This window comes from Caretta caretta, chromosome 6 (assembly GCF_965140235.1).
Source record: "Caretta caretta isolate rCarCar2 chromosome 6, rCarCar1.hap1, whole genome shotgun sequence".
Classification (NCBI taxonomy): Eukaryota; Metazoa; Chordata; order Testudines; family Cheloniidae; genus Caretta; species Caretta caretta.
Genome location: NC_134211.1, coordinates 29,479,260 through 29,506,598, shown reverse-complemented (window position 1 = coordinate 29,506,598; position 27,339 = coordinate 29,479,260). Strand labels below are relative to the sequence as shown.

Genomic DNA, 27,339 nt, shown 5'->3' with positions numbered 1-27,339 from the left:
TGCTCAATTGATCCCATTAAACTGTCCTCATAATAATTATCCAAATAGCTAAAGAAAGATTATGCTATTTATTAGGCACATAAGAACAGAACCACTCTCCAGTAGAACATTTTGCTGGCATAAATAGATAACATATATGGTATAAGTATCATTTTTTGTATTCAATTTTTTTATCTTTTCCTATGCTCATTTTTTCCAGTCTCTTTTCACTCTGCTCACTTTCTGTGTCATTATGTGTCCTTTTTCCCCAAACCAGAATAGCATGCCCAATAATTTCTTAGGGATGACCCGTATAACTCACGTGTGGTTTTCCAGTCTTAGGTAATGCAACTACTCTGAATCCATGCCCATAAAACGTTTTTACTCCACCACACCACAATATTTACTACATACCCACATGTGCATATACACAGACACTTTTAAATAGATCTCCAAAGTAACTTGACATGAGCGCTCCATGATGTACTGAATAGGGACCAAAAAAATCGATCATTGGTTCATGACTTTTCTTTCATTACAATAGGTCATTCTGAGGCCCTAATTTAACAGTGTTTTCCTCTACCCTCTAGCCATAAGTGTCTGCCATTGTCAATCATTATCCTTGGCATCGAGGGCTATTTCTAAGCTGCCATCAAGTACGAATTCATGAATTAACCAATGTCAGTTCATATTTCAGCTCCACTATCTGTTTGTTTCTGGATCTTGAACTGTTACAACAAAGTGCAATACAGCGTTAACAAGACACTGGGCCAGCAATAACATCTTCCTTTTCTATGCAAAAAGTGAATTTAGTGCTTGAGAAAAGTGCTGAATTGACAGCTCTAGATAATGAAGTCCTCTTTTCTTTCCTACTTGATATACAATACAGGTTTTTCCACACTGCCCACCAATATGTCTCAACTCTGCCCTGAAGCACCAAACTCCAGGGAAAAGAGAGTAGATTTCAGTCCATTTCATACAGATTCTAGTCCAGCTAGACTTCTAACATGAATGCCTGTTTGGGCCAACTGTGAACTGGATCATAAACTGGACTGACCTCATCAACTCATCCATAGGCCACTTACCAGCCATGAGACTAACAACTTTCAGCTACTAGGTTTACTTAGTTGCTCCACCCAACCTTTGCCCCCAGAGTTCTGTTCTTGGTTTCCCCCTCTTCTTTTGCCTCTATATACACTCTCAAGGTGACTTTTGCTCACCCAGGATTTCCCCTACCACTTTTCTTTGGTTGACTCCTAAATCCAACTACCTACCCCCATTCCATCCCAATCTGTCCAGATTACCATCTCAAACTGCCTTTCTGACATTTCCTCTTTGATGTTCAGCCATCATCTTAAACTTATCCTCTCCAAAGCTCAAGGTCTTAACTTCCATACTTTCGAGCCAAGTAAATAACTGCTATGCTGGAGGTGTGTGTTTATGGGGAATAATTACGGTTATGAGGTGTGTATTTATTTTGTTTTAGGGCATTGGATCTGGAGGCCGGGTTTCTGTTCCTGGCTCTGACACTGAATTGCTGTATGACCTTGGACAAGTAATTTCACCTCTCTGAACCTGTTTTCCTATCAGTAAAATAGGGATGATAATGCTAACTCTCCTACGTAAAGGAGTTGGAGATCTATACAAGACCAGCATGATAGAAGACCAAAGTACTGTCACAGAAACTTAATTGGATCATATTGCTACCACAAGATCATCCATTATGGCTGCGGTGAATGGACACTTCAGTTATAAGTGCTCCTTGTCAGGATGTGACAAGTCAGTTCACATATTGAAAGATGGCTCTGTTTTCTGATATATCACTATAGCACATCAGAAAATAGTCAAGAAGCCAAGAAGAATGTGAAAATTAACTTGAATAGATACTGAATGGAATAGAAATACACTATTGTAATTCAAACTTTGTCTAAACATGTGGGTTGAGATGCAGCACAGAATTCATAGCCCAGGAAGAAGAGAGGTTAAATGTGGCTTTAATCTACCTGTGAGCTTTTACAATCCTGGGCTGCTCAGGGGGATGCTTCCTGGGGTTGCCCTATGGACTGCAAGATTGCCTTCTGCCCCCTGCATCACCCTACATTGGAGCTTGCAAGGGAATCCCTGGGAGTCAATCTTATGGCTATCGTCCACAGTGCCTGCATTGGGGGAATCCTTCTTGAGTTGGATACAGGGCTTGTAGAGGCCCCTTTATGTCACCCCAGCCCTTTTACCTGGCATAAAGGCTAAAAATAGATAGATCCTTCCATCTCTGAGTTCATTCCTCTCGTGATCTATTCTCATTTCTTCCTCGTTTAGCTTTTTGCATTGTTTATTGATCTAAATTTCATACACCTCTTTCATTTCAAATGAGATTTTCCACAATAATGTGACTACTTCACAAACTCAAAAAGCTGCAAATTTGATCCAAAATACCACTTTATTTTATTTTATTGCTATGAATAGTTTGCCCAGCCCTATTTGTAGCATTATCATTGAATGCAGACAAGCCACTGTAAAAGGCTAGAGTGATGTGGTTATGAAACTAGGAAGTCCTTTGCATTAAAACAGGATTGCCCATAAACCTATCAATGAACACATGGAAAATATACAAACTGTCATGAGAAAATTATGGACGAGAGATAACCAAACTATTTGACTTTCTTGCGCCAGATTTTGTTCAGACACTTAGGTTATACTTCCTTCCTAAGGTTCACAAAAATAGTACAGTATGCTTAGGAAGCTAATTGTTTCTGGCTGTGAATTACTCAGAAATAATTTAAAAATTGTGGATTACTTTTGGAGACTACAGCTCCCTCTCAACTCCTATTACCTTAAGGATACTGCAGATTCTCCAGTGAAATACAAACACTTCTGCTGCCAGTACATTACTTATAACACTCAGTACTATACAATACCAGTATCTCAAGATGAGAGAGAATAAATGATGTGAAACTTATTCTTCACAAACACAACATAAAATCTCCATATACATAAACCTTAAGTATTTCAGTGGGTGCCTGGACAGTAATTTAAACATGGATATTACCAACGAATTCATAGTACTGCCTAAAAAGTATAGTGGGTATTAGTTGTGCAAAACTTCTCAGGGATGAAATGGGAAACATTCTAAGCTAGCCTCCAAGGTGCAAATACAACAATGGGGGCAAAATTACTGAGAGTGAATACGGAGGTGGTAGATTGGTTCCTTGTTTAGAGTAGGCTCTCACAGTAAAAGTCATCTTAAAGATATTACTAAATATACTCAATGTGGATTATCCAGGCTGTGGGCCAAATTCTGGCTGGTGCACCCACAGAAAATACTGAGGCAGAGGAAGAGGGAGCACAGAGCCAAATATTTTCACCTGAATTCTGTGCCCCCCAAAACCTATGGTCAGAGCACTTTTCAGACCATTGGCAGTAGGGGCAGAGGGACTGCATTCTGGTCAGGTCCTAAGGCTCAAGGTACATGATTTGTATGTGGATTTGCTGGATCCACAAATCCAGCCATCTCTGCAATAGATTATTTATTCTTTTAGAAAAAAATCTTCTCAAAGCTGGAGCTACGAGGGGGGTCCTCTGCCCCCACCACAGCTGCAGTGTCACTATGCATCCATTTTGGAGACATACATGGTAGGCCAGATTTTCGACCATAAAGATCCACTGAACAAGGAACAGCAGGGACCAATGTTGCAATGACTTTTGAGAAACAGGATTCTCATTGGCCATTATGGATTAGATTGGATTGTATTTTTAATGCTGAGTACAAGAAATACATGGTCAAAAACTACTTTGTAAAATACCAAATGTTACACAACTACAGAACAAAAAAGATCAGCGATATTGTATCTCAGATTCATATACAACCATGATAATCACCATTTGACAAAGACAAACTTAAGCAACTTCAATGAACCTTTATTAAGGAAAGGGAGACTATTTGCAAATACACAGCATGATCTGCCTACTCACACAGAAGCTTAGGATCCAGAAAGAGAGTTCAGGCAGTGAAACTAGAGAGGTGCTGGTTATCCTTTCCTGCTTCAATAGCCTCTGATATCGTGCATGTATATGATTAATATTTCATGTTATTAACCAAACAAGAATGCAGCAAAGGGTTAAAGAGAGGAGTCCATTCTCAGTCAGAAACAGTGAGTATGCATGCTTCTTCTGTTGTCTATTGTAGTTCTTACAAAATCAAAGTTAAGAACTGTGGTGCCATAGCTTAAACACTCTCCACAGTTCTTCACTAAAGCTCCAGTAAAATCTGGGTCCTGTCATAGCATGACAAGAAGATAATCCTGTGTGAGACCTTCCTTTATGATAGGAGGTACTTTCCCCTAATCAGATGGAAAAGAAATTCTCTTGGTGAGGAGCCCCTCCTCCTCCACAGGATAAAAACAAATCTTTAGAGGGAGGCTTACTCAGAATCTTCATGGAATCCAGGTTAAACCATTTTCCCTGGGTCATGTAACAGTACCAAATGCCCCTTCATATATATGCTACTCCTTAACCTTATCCAAAGCAGAATTTTAATCCAAGCAAGATTTTAACCTGCAATATGTCCTTTGTAGCATCAATATTTGAGCGTTCCTGGAAGCTGCAGTTCATCAAGTGTTATGTACTTTGTCATCTACGGAAAGTAAAGGAATTAAGGGGTGAATCTGAGACTCAACAACTGTGAATCCATCATCAGGACAAAGAAAGATGTACCTGTTACTGTTTGGTGGAGTTACTCCTGATCTATACAGATGCACATGAGATCAGGGTCAGGGCCATGGACTTAACATAATGAAAACATACAGTGAGAATTTCTCTAGTGAAAAAATAAACACAAGTTTATACATTCTCTTTTCATTTCTCTCTTTTTATAACTTCACTTTTCAATTTTCCCTTCCACAATTTTTTTCTTGATAATGAAAATTATTCATCTTTACTTCCTTGAAGCTCTTTACAATTGTTAATTCTGCAAAGCTAAACATCACTTCACATTCCTCCCTCCTAATGGAATAGGCAAGTGTTATTATTCCCGTTTTAGACATGGGGAAACTAAGGCACAGAATGCCTTAAATTACTTGGATAAAAAGTAGAATCCAGGAGTCCTGCATCCCAATCATGTGCTCTACTCACTTGATTCTCTGCTTTACCCACTTCTTACTGGCAAAAAAAAATACGTTGTTTCTGTTGGTTTAGTAGTGTCTCTCTCCTTAAACTTAATTCCCAGTACACCTAGAACACTTCTCATGGAAGCAGCATTATTGTTTTACATAGTGCAATAATTGCAGACATGCAAAGATTGACAATTCTAGTTTCATTCTCAGCAGCCCTATGTTGCAACCTGTGGTTTGTACTTTGGCCATTGTGCTACAGTTACACTAAGTGCTTCAGAGGTGAAAAGCTGATGATCTGATCTCTTATTCATGTAGGCAGGTCAGAAAACTTTGGTATGTTGCCCAGATTATATATGAAACAGAAAATAGAATTAAAAAAAACCCTCAGAGATTTATTGTATTTAGATTTGCCTTTTAAAAAAATATGGTATGGGAGAGGAACTATGGAGTCTACTTGTGATTTCAAAACCAACTCAGCGGTTAAACAACATTTAACTTGAGATATGGGTGGTTCTAAAAACTTGTAGATTTATACAGAAAATGCAAAATAAGGGCACCAGCAGGCAATAACCTGCCAAAGATACTAGAAAAAAATCCTTCCATAGTTATTATCTGAATCTGATAAAGGTAAGTCATGCATCCTATAGTAAATACATACCTTGAAGAGATGAAGACGACAGATATATCTGATGGCTAAAAATGATACTGTTTGAAAATCAAAACCGCATCAGTGAGTCAACACTGTGTTTGGAAAAACATAAAGAACTTATGAAGGACCTAGGCCTGCAAAGACATACACACATGCTTAACTTTACGTACTGTGAGTAATTCCACCGGCATAGAATCACAGAATCATAGAATATCAGGGTTGGAAGGGACCTCAGGAGGTCATCTAGTCCAACCCCCTGCTCAAAGCAGGACCGATCCCCAATTAAATCATCCCAGCCAGGGCTTTGTCATGCCTGACCTTAAAAACTTCTAAGGAAGGAGATTCCACCACCTCCCTAGGTAACGCATTCCAGTGTTTCACCACCCTCCTGGTGAAAAAGTTTTTCCTAATATCCAACCTAAATCTCCCCCACTGCAACTTGAGACCATTACTCCTTGTCCTGTCCTCCGCTACCACTAAAAACAGTCTAGACCCATCCTCTTTGGAACCACCTTTCAGGTAGTTGAAAGGAGCTATCAAATCTCCCCTCATTCTTCTCTTCTGTAGACTAAACAATCCCAGTTCCCTCAGCCTCTCCTCGTAAGTCATGTGTTCCAGTCCCCTCATCATTTTTGTTGCCCTCCGCTGGACTCTCTCCAATTTTTCCACATCCTTCTTGTAGTGTGGAGCCCAAAACTGGACACACTACTCCAGATGAGGCCTCACCAATGTTGAATAGAGGGGAATGATCACGTCCCTCGATCTGCTGGCAATGCCCCTACTTATACACCCCAAAATGCCATTGGCCTTCTTGGCATCAACGGCATACTGTTGACTCATATCCAGCTTCTCGTGCACTGTAACCCCTAGGTCCTTTTCTGCAGAACTGCTGCCTAGCCATTCGGTCCCTAGTCTGTAGCGGTGCATTGGATTCTTCCATCCTAAGTGCAGGACTCTGCACTTGTCCTTGTTGAACCTCATCAGATTTCTTTTGGCCCAATCCTCTAATTTGTTTAGGTCCCTCTGTATCCTATCCCTACCCTCCAGCGTATCTACCACTCCTCCCAGTTTACTGTCGTCTGCAAACTTGCTGAGGGTGCAATCCACACCATCCTCCAGATCATTAATGAAGATATTGAACAAAACCGGCCCCAGGACCGACCCTTGGGGCACTCCGCTTGATACTGGCTGCCAGCTAGACATGGAGCCATTGATCACTACCCATTGAGCCCAACAATCTAGCCAATTTTCTACCCACTTTATAGTCCATTCATCCAGCCCATACTTCTTTAACTTGCTGACAAGAATACTGTGGGAGACAGTGTCAAAAGCTTTGCTAAAATCAAGGAACACCACGTTGCATCCGATGAAGTGAGCTGTAGCTCACGAAAGCTTATGCTCTAATAAATTGGTTAGTCTCTAAGGTGCCACAAGTACTCCTTTCTTTTTGTGAATACAGACTAACACGGCTGTTACTCTGAAACACGTCCATTGCTTTCCCTTCATCCACAGAACCAGTTATCTTGTCAAAGAAGGCAATTAGATTAGTCAGGCATGACTTGCCCTTGGTGAATCCATGCTGACTGTTCCTGATCATAGTCTTTGCTGGAATGGTCCCAAAATCTTTACTTCTAGAACAGCAATTTGCTATGTTAACTGTACCAGTACAAAAGTTAATGCTGCAGGAGGCATCCATTTGGAAGTCCATTTTTTCACTCTGTAACATTTGCCCCCTCCCCCCCCCCCAAATCTTCTTGATTTAAACACAAATTTTCTTTCTCAGACCATTTCGGAGTGCTACACTTGTCTTAGGTCTGCAGTAACTTGTCTCTGTCTGTCATGCATATCCTCTGTGTGGGGAACGGTCAGTAGATTTTCATAGCCACAAATCAAAAGCTGTATCCCGAACTTCCCCTGCCTATCCCCAGAACCCCACTCAGCATAGCACGGGGAATGGGAAGCAACATTTTTTACCAACATTTTGGATATAATTGTAGGAGAATCAAAATGTCACGATAAGAAAGAATTAACTGAACCTGCCCTAATTCTTAAAAGAGTTCCCTGTTTGTTACAGAAAAGGAAATAAGTCTGAAACAGTGCAATATCTATTGGCAGATGTTAACTGCTTACTGGTAATCGCCACATATTAGAACATGTGTGTATTGGGTTGGCTTATTTTCCTCTGAAGGCAGCTCCAAAGGTGGGCAGTGCTGGCGAGAGGATATGTCTGGTTTTCTACGCTTGAAAAATGCCCACTCTAGTGAAATCCCTGAGGCAAACATCACCATGCCCTCCCTAGATCCCAGCCACTGCCACTGACAGGGCCATGAACAGAGCACTACAATTATAAAAAAATCTAGTTCATATGGACTGGATCCAATGGATCAGTTGAAAGCAGCCAGTAAGATCTATTGTGTCTGAATATGTATTTAAAAACGTAGGAAGAGACATATAAAATGAATACCACACTACACATGTAACTGGCTAAATATTAATAAGCTTTACATATGCTGAATCATGTATCTGAGCAATTTTAATTAACGTATTTACATGAGTCAACAACAGCACTGATGATGACTTCTAGTTATTTTTTAAAAATAAATTTATTTCCCTCCACCCTTGGGGAGAAAAGATCCAAACCTGATTAGCCTTTCCCGTAGCTGAAGAACTTGGCTATGTTCACTGCAGACCTGATATGGAACATACTTTTTATTTTATTATAGGTCAGCAGGACCCTTAAAATGGCTATTTCTCAAAGAAAAATAATACTCTGTCATTTTAATGCATGTTTATATAAAATAAAAGTGGCAGTTCCATGTTAATAAACCTTGCTTAGGAAAAAAAAAACAGTTGCTAAGCTATGGTGAGTAATTAGCCCTTTAGCATCCCCTTTCTTCAGGAATGCTTCCTCCTGAGCTGGCTCTTTTAAATAGCTCCAGTCCTGGCTGCCTTTGTTGAGCTTGGAAATTGTGCACATATGAGAGAAATTAAGCCCTCATTTAACAGAGACACATGCCTGTCAAGTCCAGAGGAACAAAGGCTGTTCCCTGGGGGCTACTCAGCTCCCTGAGGCTGCCACTCATTCTGTTAGCAATGCTTACCCTTTACAGATTGTGTATAAAACCCAATAAATCATTTCATCTGCTCTGGTTAATATACACATGAGCCTGGGTCTGTCTTCAAAGTATTTTCTCTTTCGTGTGCAACTCTGTTGGTTTTATAAGAGGTGACCTATGTTTTCTGACTGTGGTGAGACTTTTACCATTAAACGGTAATGTAATGTCTGTGTAGTAAACTGAACCATTTACTGTCAGAAATTAAGACACTTGTTGCCACATCTATTTCACACAGGAAATGTTTATTACTTTTGAATGGTTGATAATCATCAATGTTTATTGTATAAATTATTAGTAAATTCTGATCCTCTGAAAGTTATATCCAAAATATATGTACATCAAAATGATGGGAAAACAACAAAGGGAAATAAAATGATCCTTTGTTCCATTTTAGATGACAGATTTGCTGCCCTGTTTAAGAAACGTGTGTTTTCCTGATTAAAACACAAAAAGACAATGATTAATTAATTATTAATTTAGCGGAGGTTGTTTTATTTTTGTTCCTTGCCCATTTATGTTGTTGATGACTGGAAAGTGTCCTCAGTAAGATTTCTCTGTACTAATCATTGTCAACTAAAAAGAACAGAAAGAGTCTGTCCACTGAAAGGTAATGATGACATTAAACTAGTAGTTGAAGCAAGCACCAAGCAAAGCAAGAATATACACGCACAATGTACTTCCTACCTGAAAGAAGTCCAAAATAGACAGTTACTTTATCTTCCTCAAATGTATATTTGATACAAAGGGAAAATTTTACAATGAATAACAAAAGCACAACAGAATGCTTCTGTTTCCAAACCTTTGTTTGTTTTAAAACACTGCAAACTAGGGGTCGGATCCAGCACGCCTTGGACTGGACTGACTTCAGTGGAGCAACACGGATTTACAGCAGCTAAGGAAATGGCACCTTCTGCCTGCACAACTTCAAATGAGGCAAAACTCTCATTGACTTCAGTGGGCGTTTATCCTGAATCTGAGGGCAGGAGCAAGCCAATGGAGCCTATTTAGTGATAGATTACTGGCCAGATTAGAGAAGTAAATTAAAGTGCAGTCCTCACATTTTCCTCCCCAGAAATGTGAGGGAATTTGGTAATAAGTATCAAAATTAAAACGTTATGTATTAAAAAAAGGATTTTTTGTTTTGTCCACATTCATTTGTAGCTTACAAACAAACCCAAAGCAGTATATTTATCAAGCAACCAATATTAACCTTTGTATTTAAAACCACAAAACAAAGAGGGATGACTGTTCTGACAGCTTTAATCCTGATGATACTGGGAGCCCCAAGTAAAAAGAAGCTGGTACAGCATGGAGTTTCCCCTGCTCAGCAGGCAGAGAAAAAGCAGGTCTGGATTTGATAAGTAAAACCAGATCTATGCAATAATTATATGTTAAAGCCTGCAATTAATGGGAACCATCGACAGTCCAACGAGCTTGCATATCAGTGGTTTTTCTGCAAAGGCCTTTTCTCCCATCTTGTTAGATATTAATCAACGGTACAACAGGCATGAAAGCTTTGTGTAAACATGAGCAATTGTGCGTGCTCCTCTGTCTTTGGAGGGAAAATCTGGGCTATGACATAGGGATTCAAAACTCCACTTGTTCCAGGATGTGCTATTATTATTATTTCATATTTATCAATACAAATACTGATATAGTGACCCTCACAGGATCAGGGTTCCACTGTGTTAAGCAGAGTATAAACAGATAGGAAGTCTGAGTCCTTTGTGCCCTGAAGAGCTGACAATTGAAGAACACTTTTCTTAGTCCTCCTTCCCCTTTCAAATGTCTATCACTAATAAAACAAGTGATGCCCTACTGGGCTTAAAATGTATCAAAATGCCATGAAATAGTGTATATTAAAAACATGATATTACAATGAACTGCCTTATCAGAACATAGCGTTGTTTAAACTGAGTATGATGCAATGCCTCTACAGTCCTAAAAAGTAGTAGGAATTTTGTAAATAGGCCATTTACTCAAAATAAAAGATATAGAACCAGATGAATGTGTCCATATCATTCAACAAATTGGCAACCTACAGTAATTTTTGCAAGCTCACACCTACCGTACATACATGCAGTGAATACATTAAAGTTGCATGAAATTACATTTAGAGATGGATTCTGTCGCACACTAGTGTATATCAGGAGTAACTCCACGGAAATCAGTGGAGTTATATAACTGTAAAGGAATCAGAACCAGGTTCTTATTAATGAAAAGGGCCTAAATCTGCAACTCTTAGTTCTGAAACACTCTAACTGAAGCCAATCGGACCTTTGTGTGGGTAAGGTTTGGGGCCAAAGTCAAAGCCTGATCCAAAGCCCATTGAAATGAATGGAAAGACTCCCACTGACTTCAATAGTCTTTGGATCAAGCCCTAGATGTCCACATCTGAATTACCTGTGTGAAGGAGGACCTGTTTTTAAAATGGGAAAATAAGGAAGTCTACTTATAGGCTTTGTTTCCATGAAGCTTGATCAATACTACAGAGGACTAAAGAAACTCCCATCCATTTCACCCACCTCTTCCATTAAGATACAAAGGCAACACATTGCCATGAAAACAAGGGAGAATATGTAAAGGTGTCATATGCTATGTATGCCACTGACATAATACTTTAATAGGATATGCTGTAATTTCCTGCAATTAATATCTTAGCAGAGCTATAGAGGTCTTTTTCCAAAATTATAGCATTGCGTTCGCAACACTAGAATTAATGTTGTGTCAACCTTTCCATCATAAGCCCCTTTTTTCAGGGGTTTATAACTTGGCTGTAAAAATATACTCTGGCCTGAAATGTGGCATGCAAAGAAACAGACACTTTGATTAAATTAAAAAACACTATTAGACCGATGTTTCAGGCAAGTAATGTAGCTTTTTAAGCCACTTGTGTGCCCTACACAGTATGTGAGGTACAGCCATGACATTTAGGCATTTTTTAAAAGTATCTCCTCCCATCTTCCCCCAGGAACGTTACTTATGTAGAGTGTGATCAAGGCTATGTCTACGCGACAAACGAGGGGTGTGATCCCCTGCTCACGTACACATACTCATGCTAGCTCTTGTTGAGCCAGCACAAGTATAGCAGTGTAGCCACGGCAGTATTGGTCATGGCAGGAGAGGCACGGCTGAGCCATGCTTAGCGTAAACCCGCCTGAAACCAGTGGGCATATGCCATCACTGCTCCTACCCAGGGTACCATGGCTACACTGCTAATTATACTCACACAAGCACTCAGTGAGCTACCACGAGAATGTATACAAGCAGGGGACTCACCCCAAGTTCGTAGTTTAGACATAGTCCAAGAAACAATCTGCCTATAAGGCTAGTCTCTCCAGGAAGTTCCACAGCCATGGAGGTTGCTACCTATGAGGAAGGGAAATACTTGGTTTCTAGGAGCAGCAGAACTCCTCATAATGCATTTCATGCTTGCCCCTTTTCCAATCAACTTGATCATCACGTGGTATAATTACATTCACTGGAATGATAATAATACCAGTTATGGAAGGGGGTGAAAAGACGAGGGGGAGGGATAGCTCAGTGGTTTGAGCTTTGGCCTGCTAAACCCAGGGTTGTGAGTTCAATCCTTGAGGGTGCCATTTAGGGATACGGGGCAAAAATTGGGGATTGGTCCTGCTTTGAGCAGGGGGTTGGACTAGATGACCTCCTGAGGTCCCTTCCAACCCTGATAGTCTATGATTCTAGGAAGTCTTTACCCAGCAGACTGAGACTAAGTAAACTGGGGAGAAAGTTTAAAGGGCTTCTGTTCGTGATATTGAATCCCCCATGACTGAGAACTCCATTACAGCAGATGAAACAAAGGGCTATGTGAGTGAAAGATTATGATGGTGAAGAAAGATCCAGCAGTTAGGGCACTAAGCTGAGAATTGGGAGACCCAGGTTCAGTTCTGCCACAGATTCCCTGTGTGACCTTGTGCAAGTCACTTAGTGTCTCTATGCCTCATCTCTAAAATGGGGATAATAGCATTGCCTTACCTCACAGGGGTGTTGTAAGGATAAATACACCAAAATCTGTGAGGTACTCACATACTACAATAACGGAGGATCACAAATGAGGGCTAGATAGATCTCTCAAATAAACATCAAATCTCAGCAGAGGGTAAAGACAGTGCCCACCACAACTTTCCAGTAAGTCCTTCCATCTAAGATGACTCTCAGCACTCCTTGGGGGGAGCAAGGATGGGCTACAAGTCCTCTCCCTCTAGAAAATGTTTATTGTTTTGCTTTGCCTAGGGAGTCCCAGTCCAAGGGCCAGGCCAGTAGCTATCCATCACCCCATCAGTTTTATTATTACTTACCATGTGTCCTGAGCACACACATAGAGCAGCTGTGTTTCAGTCCACACACTTAATGTTTGTCCACCTGGTCTATATTTGAAAGCAAAAGCATGTTCATCCACCTGGCTAAACTTTGGTCCACACAGTAAAAATGACCAACAGATTATTACAGATCTTTTTTTAAAAAAGTTCTTTAACTAAAAAGTACATTTAACAAATACTGTGGGGCTGTGATGTGTCTCAGGATGGATTTCACACTTCACTCTCAACTGTGAATTTCTTTGCTTTTATTATTTGGTGTTACAACTTTAATGTTTTCTTAACACACTGTCGTTTTGGGTGGGTGAATAAGATGAATTCAGCATTTCAAAATGAACCATTGTACACTGTTTGCATCATTTGTTTTCCTTTATTGAATGATTACAAACTTCCCAATCTAACATTAATAAAATGTGTGGGAATTACTGTATGTGAAGTAAGCATGGTGATGTCAGTGCATCCCTTTGGAATTTAGAAGATATTTCACTGTGTTATATCATACGTCTCGCAGTATATCAATTTTTATTTCCCATCCCTCAAGTGTGGAATGCATACCGTACAACTTCTTAAATTCTCAATATAGACATAATTTACACAAGCTGTGCAAATGCCTGACTTACAGAAGATGGTATATACAAGATTTATATAAAATACTAGTTCTTTTAAACCAGCAAATCTCTTGCATTCAACATGGTCAAAGACCCAACTACATCATATAATTTAATTTCTTTAAAAAGCTGTAAAGCACAGAAGGCCATACAGTGAACCTGCACTGAAAGGCCAGTTCCCTCTTACTTGCGCAACTACTTTAAAATATTCCCAGGTGATTTCCAGTGCAACGTTGTTCAACTTTTTCATAAAGATCACCTTTAACAGGGACCAGTTTTTGCTAGTAACGGGGTTGGGTGCTTAAGACCAAGACAAATGGCCATCCATTTCACTTTTACTTTTTTTGGTTAAAATAGTCCAAACATTTACAGAATGTCAAATTGTTTCTCTTTTTTTTTCTTTCCAGTTCTATCTTGTTCTCCATATGGGTGCATAATCCCCATGTGAATCCAGACAAGAATACACTTATTTTTTCTGTATTGTTGTGAAACTAAGTACCGTCTTAATAAACTTTTCTACCCAAATTGATTTAATAATGCACTTGTATTCTTCAACTAATTTTCACAACTTCTGCAAACACAGGCAAACAGATTTATAACAGAATTTTAACACATCATTAATTATAACAACTAAAAACTACTTTGATCTCTTAGGTCAAAGTTTATGCCATCTGGTGAATTCAACATTTTATTGTCAGATTTCAAAAAGTACTTTACAATTTATTTTCTATATGCTTTTGGCCTTTTTATATGGTGCTGTACTTCATCATTTTTCTTCCAAATACCTGCTTCTGAAGACAGAAACTTTGACCTCTGATATCATCACATTCCAGTGTTGCTTGTATACATGGATATCACCATAAATCAAGTTGTTTCTGTACTTTTATTAACTGTTTTCTTTATTCACTGAATCCTGGGCAGTATGCACTGTAGAAAAAAAATATAATCCAAACCCAAGTTGGTTTTCCCTGTTGGCCAACATGTTATAGACAGTCACAGAAAACTCCACAGCAAGTAGAACTATTTGCAAAATAAAGGCCAACATCTTATGCAGTTTCTATGTCATAGTTATGGGATATGTTTTAATGCAAACCTAATGTAATTAATTGTACATTCTTCTCTATTATGGGTCCAATTCTGCAAAGCGGGAGTTATATTTAGATATACAAGTAGTCAGATATTGGTTGTGCGAGTAAGGGTTACTTCATGTAAACAAGGCTTTGCAGGATTGGACCCTTTGGAAGGAAAGCAATTGCCCAAATTTTGCTCCCACTTATACACTTTAGTTTGTTTGTGCAGGTGCAACTGAGGGTGGAAGTTGACTTTCTGTGGTTAAGCAAACACTTCCAATTATGCAGGCTGATTTTGACATTAATTAGGGGTTAGACTGTAGCTTTACCACCACAGCCTGGTGATTTGGAGCTGCAGTGCCCCAGGAGGAGCACTAGAGGCATGTAGAGAGGCATAGTGACTACTGGGGCTGCAAGCTGCACAAGCGTGGGTGAAGTAAGTGGACTGCAGGGAGCACTGTGAGGGCTGCTGGAAGTGGCCCCTGAGCAGCAGCATGAGTGGGATAGGTAATATTTGCTTGCTCCTCTGCATATTCTATGATTCTATGATATCTTTTGGGGCTGCTCATAATCTGAGCCTAAACAAATAGAGCTCAAGTCTGCAGTCCTCACTTAAGTAAAGCACAGAAGTTGGCTCCACTGAAGTCAATGGGAGTTTAGCCACCAGTTTTGATGGGGCCAGGATTTCACAGGAACAGGCCTACAGGGTAGACTGAAAGAAGAAAAAGAAGTATTGACCACTGGCAAGTCTGCAATGCAGCACTCATAAGAATGAAAGAAACAAGAGTGCTTGGACTGAAGAGTGTGCCATGCCCCTCCCCAAACACCACTGTTAACTTTAAAAAGGGAGCGTGAGGGGAGGGAGTGGGAGAAAAGGCAGCTACTATCACTTTCGCACCAACTTGAGCCTGAGGAACAATGACATTGACTGTAGATTTAGCTAATTTCCACATGTCACGTTCAGCACCCGTGTGCCAAAGTCCTATTCTTCAAGTCTGTTGAAATATCACTTTCCGAAACATGTGTGCTAGCATTTGGCCAACATCACCACAAGATCATTTTATTAACTTGTAGCTCATTTCATAGACTGCTGCTCACGTTGCTAACATATGCTATTCTACCATTTTCTGCTCTGTAATTAGAGAAGTGATATGAAAGAGATACACAAGACTTATTTTTTGCATTAAATACAATTTGTTTAGATCTAGGAAGGAGACACAAATCTATTTAATCAAAAAATCACAGAAAAATTAGAAAAGTATTAGGAAGATATCTTAACTTTTCAGGGGACAGTGTACAAAATAAAAGTGTATTCATGCTGAGTTTATTGATTAACTTGTGGCTAAAACCAGAAACTCTTTATTCTAAGTCAGGGAAAATCTTGCCCACACCTCTACGGGTATGTCTATACTGCAGTTAAGACACCCAACTCCGTGGCAGGCCCAGCCTTGCAGGGCTGTTTCATTGCAGTGTAGACTTCCAGGCTCAGGCTGGCGCCCATGCTCTAGGACCCTGCAAGGTGGGAGGGTCCCAGAGTCCAGCTCCAGTTTAAGCCTGGGAGTCTACACTGCGATGAAACAGCCCAGCAGCCCGAGCCCCATGAGTCAGCTGTCACAGGCCAGCTGTGGATTTTTAATGGCAGTGTAGACATACCCTATGTGAACAGGATACCCCACATACAGAGCACCCAGTGAGTTTCTTCTGCACAGGGGACTGAAGGGCAAGGACAGAATTTTAGGAGACTGCACAGGAGGTGTGATTCTCCGGCATGGATTCCAGCCCTGCTTGGGCTTCCTTCATGCTGTCATGCCAGGGTATTTGGGGTAAGGGACGGGAGGGAAGGATGAAGACTTAGCTGGAGTATCCATTACCATGTGGATCACTTGGCCAGCTAGGGCTTTGGAAGTTACTCCAGCCCTTAAGATGGAGCAGTAGCTGTGGCTCAGCTTCCACTCCACAGCCTGGTGGAAAGGGGGGAAGATTCCTTCCCTCTTCCCAACACTGATATCCCCACTGCCTACTCAAAGTTACTTGGGCAGATACCAAGAGTAACTTTTTGCCCACAATGCAGGATTTGCCAGAGTAAATACTGAGCAAGGACTTCAAGACCTGGCTCTTGTTTATAGGGGAAAGGCCAATATTCAATAATAAATGAAAAATAAAATGTTTTACTTTGCTTCATAAATGTTCAACATATTTCTGTTTTTCTCTTTTTTCTTTGGCTCTGCTTCTCACATTGGACTAGTTTCCATCTTTGCTAACGAGACTGATGAGCTGGACAGAAGCAGTGAGGCTACACACGCAGCAGAGTTCTGGAAATCTCAGTCTCTGATTAAATAACAAGGGTACAAATTACAGTAACATGCTGGCATTTACATCTTACGTTTACAAATAGCCCATGTGGGCAACTGCATTGGAAGAAGGTTAGTCTTAGTTTTGCAGCAATGCATTGGTATTGAACTGAATAGACAGAAGCTAATGATGGTTTGGATTCAATTCATAAGCAAGCTGGATTTTAAAGGAAATGTATAATCTCTACTACAAATTAATAAGCTATTGCTACAGGTTATTGAGCCACCACAATAATTTAAATTTTCACTGTTTATAAATTACAGTAGTTTTACCTATTCTTTAATCCAGAAACTTGGTTATTAAAATGTTTGATGCAGGCTATAGTGCATCTATCATTACTTTTAAAAGTTAATTAGATTAGATAAAAGAAATAATTAGATTTGCATTTTTATCCTGGTTTGAAACTTCCAAAGAAGATCACAACAGCATGGCTGTGGGCAATTAAAAACAGCATTCAGCAGTGAAATAAAAGGGAAAAGAGGGTCTGTTTTTCCTGGCTAATTCATGATTGAAGATACAATTACAAAATATTTTAAGGGTTTGCTGAAGCTGGGGGCTATTCCTAGACTTCTAAGCTTTGTTTATAACCCTCATTTTCTTTCAAGGGAGTATCTGATCCATACACCACGCCAACAGAGGTATCAAATTGCTTTCAATGGCTTTATTTGGTCCTGTTCAGAACTTGCAGGAAGGGGATCAGTTTCATGATCGATGATTTAAAAAAAAAAAAAAAAAGGAATATTCCCTTGTTCCAGAACAGTAGCATGGTAACTGCTTTTTGCTTGTCAATGCTCAATACAGTTTACAAACAAAGAGAGACAACCTAAGACAGAGCAACTGGGGACTGACGATAGCTAGATTCCAGCTTTTGCCTTTTCAGCAAGCTTACTGCTAGGAGGTTTAACCTATCTCTGAAAAGCAATAAATGAAAGGTCCAGCTCTTAAAATTGGAGGTCAATTAGATACTTAATGATGAAGCATATCTTTAAATATATTTCTACTATTATTATCCTAGCAAAAAATTAATTAACCAGGTCATGCAGGCCATGAAGGCTAATGTGCAATGTAATTATTCCTGATCTTTAGACATGCACTTCACATAAAGAGATAGTCCTTATTCAGCTCACCAGGTACCTGAATTGTTAGTAGTTAATCATGGATAAGGAGAAAGATTTGTTAGATCAGCCTCTTAAGTTTTAAGTATGATTCAAATGATTCATATTCAAGAACAGCTTAAACAGTTGTCATTTTTATGTTACCATTCTTTTATTTGTTTACTATCATGGTAATCATATTCACTCATTTTAACAGAAATAGACAATGCAAGCTTGTTGATATGAAGATACGCAGCATGAACGTACACATTAAAAAACTAGAACACAATTACTATTAGAAATAATTTCTATGGTTCAATTAAAACAGACTACTTATGAGGGCAGAAGAACCCAATTTTTCTATGCAAAGGAAACTACACCTGATTCAAAGCACTATATTGTAAGGGTATTGAGAAGGGAAAAGGATGGGAGCACTTATGACCAGATTTTCAAAAGGGCTCAGTTCCCATTGTGACCTACTGCCAGATTCTCAGAAAAAGTTCAGCATCCATTGTGCTGGCCCCAGATGTGGAAACTGAGCTCTTTCAAAACTTGTGGCCAAATTTAGCATTCATTCCAACAATACCTGCACAAGTCTGAAGTGACTCAGCAAACGGTCTGGTTCTTTAAGTCCTCCACATCCATATCTCCCATGGACTTAAATGGATCTTCTTCATGCAGAACACTTGAGGAATTGGGCTCAAAGTCTCAGTGTAGATACACCCTCCTCCTCCTCCAGCAAAACACGGACACTCAGAAGACCCAATCCTGCAAGGAGTTGACTGTCTCCAACAAGTTTCTGAATTCACTCGGAGTTGAGGGCACCCAGCACCTTGCACAGTTGGGCCCTTTATACAGAGTCAGACTTCAGCATTTCCATCCTGTGAATGCTCCCTTCAGTTTATGATGCATTAAAGAAGTCTTTCCTTAAATGGATTTTTCCCAGATCTCCTAAGGTGAGTTTACCCAGCATAGCATATATTAATAGCACCCTACCCTATCCTGGAGTGGCCTAATTTTTTCCTACTGCTTTAAGATTTTGTACATTTTAGATCAGAAATGAATTTGACTCAAGGGATATAAAACAGCTCAGAACCTGACTCTGCAGACTATACTTGTCCTGAAGTCTTTCCTCATCTACAACTCCATGGAAATCAATGGGAAACTTGCCTGCCTTGGGCGGCAGGATTACAGATCGTAATTGGGAACACTAGTTCTTCTAATTCTGAACTTCTTCTGGAGAAGGGTGTTTATTGTCCACACAGAGAGGGAAGCAACCTTCAGGGGGTAGGAGTACTAGGGCTCGGGAGTAATCAAACATTGTACTTATTTGGAGCCTTTCATCACAGGATCTGAAAGCACTTTATAGAAGTGGACAAAGAAGGGGAACATCTCATGTTTTAACTACTAGACAAAACTGCCTCCCCAAAATGCACCCCCAGAAACCTGAACTGACTGTGAACAAATAAATAAATATAAGAGCTCATTACTCCTAAGATGACTATACTGGTTTTGCCTGCTACACCTATCTGATATGTTTCTTGTTGACATGCTGTTGGCAAAGCTGCACAATATATGATAATCGGATATGGAGTGTGAAAATGGTCCTTGAAAAGGATAAATGAAATAAAATGTTTGAAGTAACGGCAATTTAGGGGGCAAATAAGTGATTGTTTTAATGGATCCTTTTCACTTTTACTTATTGTTGACTGAAGTAGAGTGAGCCTCTTTGATTATTTCTAATCGTTCAAAGGATTACATAAATTATTGTTTGGAGACTATGCCACTAACCTCAGAAGATTAGACAAGTACATGATGCATCTCATGTAATGAAAACATTGTATCCGCAATCACTTGCCCCGGAATACTGCAGTAGAGAACATAGTGAACTGATTTCCAAGTAGCTGGGCCATGAACAGGCCTGTGCCCAGATTAAATTGACACCTACAAGTTTCACATTTCATAATCTCTTATAAAAGGGGACCATTATTATTTCACACCAGACACAGCAATATGAAGCATCACATCCTTCAGCCTATCCTTGGCCCAGCAACATCTCACCCATTGCCAACAGATTTTCAGGTACAAGAAATGTAGACACCTAGTCTTAACAGTCTCAGTCAACTAAATAGCAAGGAGGATCTCCCCCATTCCCAAACCTACAATAAGCTATAAAGGAGAAGACTAAGACTTCTATCACAAGGAATGCCTGAGTAACAAACCTGCAACAAATTAAGCAAAAACAAATAAATAAGGAAGAACCACTTGGCTGATGGCAACTGTGTATTATGTAGGCTAAACATCAGTTAAAATAGGAGATTTCCTCCATAAACCTAACAACTAGCATTCCTAGCAGCCCTTCTGAGAGACCACATGCATGTTTGATATGTCACATCCCCAACAACCCTAATCACTGACAGGAGGAGTCTTACAGGATGTTCCAGAGGAAGGCAAGAAGCCCACCAGAGCCTGGCCACCAAGATATGGAGGAAAAATTATTTCCCTGCCTCAGACACATTGATTAGATTCCATCCTATGCATATGAGCAAAAATCACTCTACAAATATTTCACATGCAATAGAACCCAAACCACTGTACAAACATGGAGTAAGAGCACCCTATGTTGGCCCAGCCTCCACATCTAATTAGTCAATCAATATGGGGAAGGTCAAGTGGGAAAAGATTTAGTAGTGATTGAGGGACAAAGAATAGCCATTTGCTCCCCCAAAAGTCCTGTCATGCATCTTCATGTGGAGAGATGCACAAGGATTCAGACAGTTACCAAGGATCCTACAAAGGAGAAAAAATGGAGGTGGAGAGAGAAGGAAGCTGCAAGTCACTTGCAATGTGTTGTCAACTCAGATCACTGGAAGAGCAAACCTTTCCCAAATCCAATGGAAGACATTGCACCACTGACAGAACAACAGAGGCCATAAAATTTCTGCTGATGGATTCCTGCTATCATGGCATCATGTATGTAGGTTACAACAAAGACTGGCAAGGTAGCGATCCTTATTATTTTATTACCACAGGACAGCCTTAGAACTCGCCTTTTAAAAATGACGCAATCAGAACCAGAATTAATCCCAATGCAAGAAGAAATGAGATTGGGCACAAAAATAAAGCTATTCCAGAGCTATTCTCACTGTGTGAGAACTGCAGTCAGTTTGTTATTGGCCATGCTGCAAGCAAGTTAAGATTTCACAATGAATCTCAGGGAAATCTGTGGATTTTCAATTCCCATAATGAAGGTGGCACCCAGCTCCCAAGTATTATTCGTTTTATATTGACATATTCTTGCAAGCACAGTTACCACTTTCTCCATAAAGAAACCAGTCCAACTTTTCTAACACAAAAGGGCCTACACATTACATGAAATTTACAAATTTAGTTTCACCCTCTTTTTTGTGTGTGAGGGGGGGATTATTTGTTTGTTTTTTCTTAGTAAGTTCATCAAAAATTGACAAGTGCAAAAAGAAAACTGTTTCTGAAAATATGCCAAGAATTGTACCCATAACCCATTGCATTAGCAGACAAATTATATGCGGGCATAAGCACTATAGACTAGGGTATGAAAATCCTCCCAAAACTAAAATACATTTGGTTCTTGCCCTACTTTGACCTTTTGAAAGTCCCTGGCAGGTTAGTGAGGATTCCTATGGAGTTCTATTGATTGGTGATCTACCCACAATACTGTTCAGTTGGAATCACTTGGGAATGCAAGAGAGTCAGATAGTAGGACCCAGAGGGTTTCCAAAAACCTCAGAGAAGCGTTAAGTTTTTTTGGACTGGGAATATGAAGTAAGATTCTTCCCATTGAAGCCAACCATGTTCTGCCAGATAGATAGAAAAACTGACTTTTGCCATGACACCACATTTTCCCATGTCTGTGTATCCCACTTTTCAACAGAAGTAAAAAACTCTTGCATAACTCTTTCATGAATAAGTATTCTGAGGATAGCCAAAGGTGACTGAGAGGAACATGGGATGGAGGGGAGTGACCAGGGTAGTCCCATACCCTATGAAGGTTTGCCAAAGATGATTCCCCCATTCCAGTGCCTTAAAGGCTCCCACAGTCATAATTTGACTCCTTCTGTGCCAACAAGTTCTACTGATACATATAATTCTAATTAGGAGTGTTTGTATGCACTCAAGAAATTCCTTGAATGGTCCCACACTGATGGTCCAGCTCATGGTGAAATAAGATGAATTTGTTAAGGAGACTAGCTTTGTCCCGTTTCATTGTGAAATGTTAAACCCCATTCACCTTGAAAAATGCCAGGACCCATTTTTTCTGGTCTCTTTTATATTTTTAAACCATTTAAGTTATCCTTTATTTGCAGCTCTTATGCCAATTCAAGATTTTTTTATGTAATAAACTAATTAATGGTTTTCTAAAACTAATGTTACCTGTTCTGCAAGTCAGGGGTAGAGAGGAATATGTAATATTTATTTGCCTCAAGTATTTTTATGTTCTCTTTCCCCAATGCACAACTAAGATAGTGATACACAGTCTTCTTTTCAAAACTACATTCAGCCAAGAAAACAATGAGGACAATGTTCTGCACTTCTATTGTGCCTTTCATCCCAGGGTGTCAGTGTACTTTACAAATGTTAATTAACCCAATTAATGTCTAAACAAAATAACATTGTGATATTTGTAAAGGGATATACAAACATATTGGGGTAAGGATGAGGAAGGGAATAAGTGCAATTTCTGCCTACAGAGACTGCTGGATAGTAGGGACAGAGGCGGGTGGCTCTCACTGGTGCATCTGGCTGCACAACATAACCAACAACACAGCAGGTGACCAGCCACCCAATAGCTTGTCAACAGCCAGGATGGCAAATTTAAATAGAAGAATAGGCCAAGGGAGAACGGTGAAGTGGGGAGGATGACACAGTGAGGAAATCCATACATCAAGAACACCTGCAAATAAAGTTTGACTGTATAGACACTTGAGAGTCTACGTGTACGTGATCAAGCAAGAGACTACGGGTTAGGCACAGCTACAAGGCTGCCTATGGGGTGCACCAAAAGGTACTGCGGGTCATGGTGCACCAGCACGCATTTGGATATTAGGCAGGATATCAGAGCCTGGGAACCTAGTTGTGTGTCACAACAGGTTTGGGGTATGCTGGCATTTCAAAGGCTATCTTCCTGCTCTATAGCTGTTTGCTTTGGTTAATGAAGTTTCAAGCGTTTTCTATGGACTGTTTTCCATAATAATCTTCTCCTTATAAAGCCAATTCTCTTTTTGTACAATAAAGTAATCTATAAACAATAACTGAATCTCTGCTTCTCCTTCATGGTGTGTAAATCAAAATGATTGCAGATTCTAGAGTTAAATGGCAAGATTTAAGAAATAATTCACAACTTTCAAAAAACCTGCTTATTAACCAAAAGCAGTTTCCATCAAAATATTGTTGACAATTATTTTCAAAGACACAGAGACCCTCTTTGTAGGGGTTTATGCGTAAAGCATGTGGTTGTTTTATCTTAAATCCTTCCCTCTCTGTAAATGGAATTTAAGCATAATCAGAAGAGAGCAATAAAACACACTGACCTGAATTTGCTGCTGCAGTAGATTGATTTTGTGCTGCTGTTGCAAAAGTTGCTGTTGTTGTCTTGCAATCTATTAGAAATAAATTTTTCATTAAAACAGTAATGTCCAAACTTTCATCTTATTGAGTGAAAACAACCTCTGAGTTATTCTTCATGATCATTTCAAACAGTTTTGGTTTTTTTTTATTGAGCATCATTTGTTAAGAGTTACCAAAACACCAGGAGGAAGATTAGTGAACGATATTTTTTGAGGTACCTGTATAAATAATAGAAACATTTCAAACTTAAATATAACATCAGAACGTAACTATCCAGTAAAACTTATGTACTAATACTAAACACTTAGGCCCCAACTCAGCAAAGCACATAAGCATATCCTTAAACTTATGCAGGTGTGTGATTCCATCCCTATCTATGGTGCTTAAGGTTAAGGACATACTTTATTGCTTTGTTGAACTGGGGCTATATAGAGTGCTTCAAAATACAACATATAAGGGCAAGATTGTGTCAGTCTTATTCACTTTGAGTGGTATCTTACTCCCTAGTAGGTCCCACTGCCTTAAGTGGAACTGCTCAGTGAGAAAGGTGCTATTCAATGTGTAAAAGTGGCAGAATCTGGGGCTAAATAATTAATTCTCAGAAGAAATCTGTGAAATATGTGATTATTATTATTCTCCTTTTATCAGCTGGGCAAGTGAAGGTGAGAGGTTAGGGGTCTGAGGCTCCTTTTCCTTTACATGGGTTGAGAGAAGCAAGTTCATATAGCAATGGGCCAGAGTGCAGAGAGGCTTGTGCAGAATGAGAGGAAGCTCTCCCAAGAGCTCTTAGAGCAGAAGGAGATGGCCTGAGCCTCTCAGCTAAGACATATTTTTGAGCAGAAATCTGTGCAGCAGATAATGTCGACCACCATTAACTTCCCATACAGCTGCTGCGGAGAAGCCAAGAGGAGCTGGGTGAGCTACTGGGACTGCTGCCTTGAAGGGATAACTGCTCAGAAGATCTGATCAGGGATTGAATCTGAGTTGCCCAGGAAACCCTGCCTCAGCAACCGTGCTGACTTCCCTTTCTGCTAGGACACCCTCCTCCCAGTCCTGAGGGTCTGAGCCTCACACTGTGACTCATTTCTCAAGTATCATTTCCCCTCCTATAAATATTCCTTGGGAAGGGGGATATCAGACTTCTTCTGAGTTACCTCTGCAAGAGTCAGTACCAGAGTTAATGTCTGAACTCAGGAGTACCTAGCTCCCAGTGTGTGGGAAGAACACTGCTTTCTCTCTCTCTCTCTTGCGCTCTTCCCTTCTTCCCCAATATAGTACATGATTTTACAAGTGTGTATGTTTCAATGTTGGGAAAGCTAAGAAAATAGGCAGTAGAGATAACATTTTGATAAAGAAAATACAGTAAATGCTGCAAGGGTGATTTTGAAACATGACTGCATTTTCAACTAACTTTAGCTCAAAGTATACAGATCAGTTGCATAATATGCAAACAAAAATGCAGTATCTTAATGCACAAGTTAGGAGAAGGCAATAGTATAGCACAAAATGATCAGTTTTAGGTTTCTTTTTCTTTTAAAATTGCAGGATCTGAAAAAATATGCATTTATTTCATTGCTACACGAAAAAATCATCCCTGTGCAGGGGATGAGTACAAGATTTATGCACCACATAAGTCCCAATTACACCCTCAAATAGGAAGTTGATGTCCACCAGTTCCTGCAGCTGAGAGACAGGATAGTTAGCACAGGAGCAGAATCAAACCACTTTCAGGGACTGCCAAACAGTTGCCTACAAATGGGCTCAAACTGTCTTTATGGTCATGATCTCCGAAGGCTAAACTTCCTGTGAAGTCAATGGGAGTTTAGTGAGTGAGGAATGAAGACTCAGGCCTGCTCCTGCTACTTAAGCAACTAACTCAAACAGGGTCCTGCATCAGTTAGCAAGGCCTGCTGGAGAGGGGGACAGTGTGTGACCAGATAACATAGCTGGGATGGCCAAACCATGGCTCATGAGCTACATGCGACTCTTTTACAGTTAAAGTGTGGCTCTCTAAGCGCCCTCTGCTTTCCCCCCATTCTCTGCCGATCAGGCTGTTTGGGGGAGCTTGGGGTTTCTGCCCTGTGGCGGGATGATGGGGTTAAGAGCTTCTGCCCAGCAGGCACGGATGCTGGAACAATTTTTATAGTGGAGGTGCTGAGAGCCATTGAACAAAACTGTAACCCCTGTGTATAACGAAAACCACTTCAAGCCAGGGGGTGCGGCAGCTCCCCCAGCACCCCTAGTTCCAGCACCTGTGCCAGCAGGGAGGGAGGTCTTGGGGCTTCAGCCCCGCCGGGACTAGGGGCTTCAGCAGGAGCAGGGCTGAAGCCCCAATTTCCCCCCTCCCCCACAACTTCAGGGGGCTGAAGCCCTGAGACAACCCCCCGTCCCGGCCCCACTGCAGGACTGAAGCCCCGAGCCCTGGCAGGCACACCTTGGCTCTTGAACTTCTGAAGATTGTTGTATGCAGCTCAGAGGGTCAGTACGTCTGGACATCCTGTGATACAGGAACAGCTGCCGGGTTCTCAGAGTGCCTGGTTATTGTTCTAATTATGATCACCAGTTCCACCTATGCTTAGAGGGGCAATTGCAGCTGATCCTCTTTACTTAGTTCACACATCCATATGAATGGTTAAGTAACGTTATTTTAATTAATGATGTATGCATGATGCCATTTCACCTTAAAGTTGTATTACATCTTACTTGATGCATGTTCACAAGTGGACATTTCAAGATTCAATTCACAGTGGTACTCAAATTAGCTCAAGCAAATGTCCACCCCAGCACCCAAATCAGATTCAGAATGAAAATCATACACAGGGATTGCTTTCTGACTGTTACATAGATTCCACAGCTACTAGATCCTATGTTTTGAACCATTCTGAACTGCTGGCGATCTGGCCGGTCCTCTGCATCCTAAGTTAGTCAGGGCAGTGTTGAGGGCTTTGTTTAGCTTCTTCATGTAGAGGGGCTAATTTGATAGAGTTCAGAAAGCTGGTGTACAGATGGCTGCATCTCTAAGTACAATACCGTAGCTTCGAATGGTTTCAGAGTAGCAGCCGTGTTAGTCTGTATCCGCAAAAAGAAAAGGAGTGCTTGTGGCACCTTAGAGACTAAATTTGTTAGTCTCTAAGGTGCCACAAGTACTCTTTTTCTTTTAGCATTTGAATATTCATTTCCTGATGGAAACCAACAAAACACCACTATGCATCTAATATTGATGGTTCCTCCTAAATGGTTTACTGCTGTAATAGAAAATGCATAGAAAACACCACAGTGCAATTATCCTAACATAGGCTAGATGTATAGGCTCGACACAGTGAAGTATGATACATAAGCACATGTGGCTCAAATTCTGAATGTATTTGCCAATCGGTTGAGCTACATGCTCGCTTCATTGAGCATGACAACCTAGTTTT

At 40.3% G+C, this 27,339-nt stretch overlaps 1 protein-coding gene across 23 annotated transcripts in view; it reads right to left on the bottom strand.

Annotated features, from left to right (window-relative positions):
• The window catches only part of SOX6 (SRY-box transcription factor 6), a 451,605-nt gene that overhangs the window by 140,023 nt on the left and 284,243 nt on the right, over positions 1 to 27,339 (bottom strand). For all 23 annotated transcript variants that reach the window (XM_048853489.2, XM_048853504.2, XM_048853488.2 and 20 more), the window contains one exon: positions 23,884 to 23,952. In XM_048853489.2, coding sequence (XP_048709446.1) covers positions 23,884 to 23,952 — 69 coding nt within the window. The remainder of the gene's footprint in view (positions 1 to 23,883; positions 23,953 to 27,339) is intronic.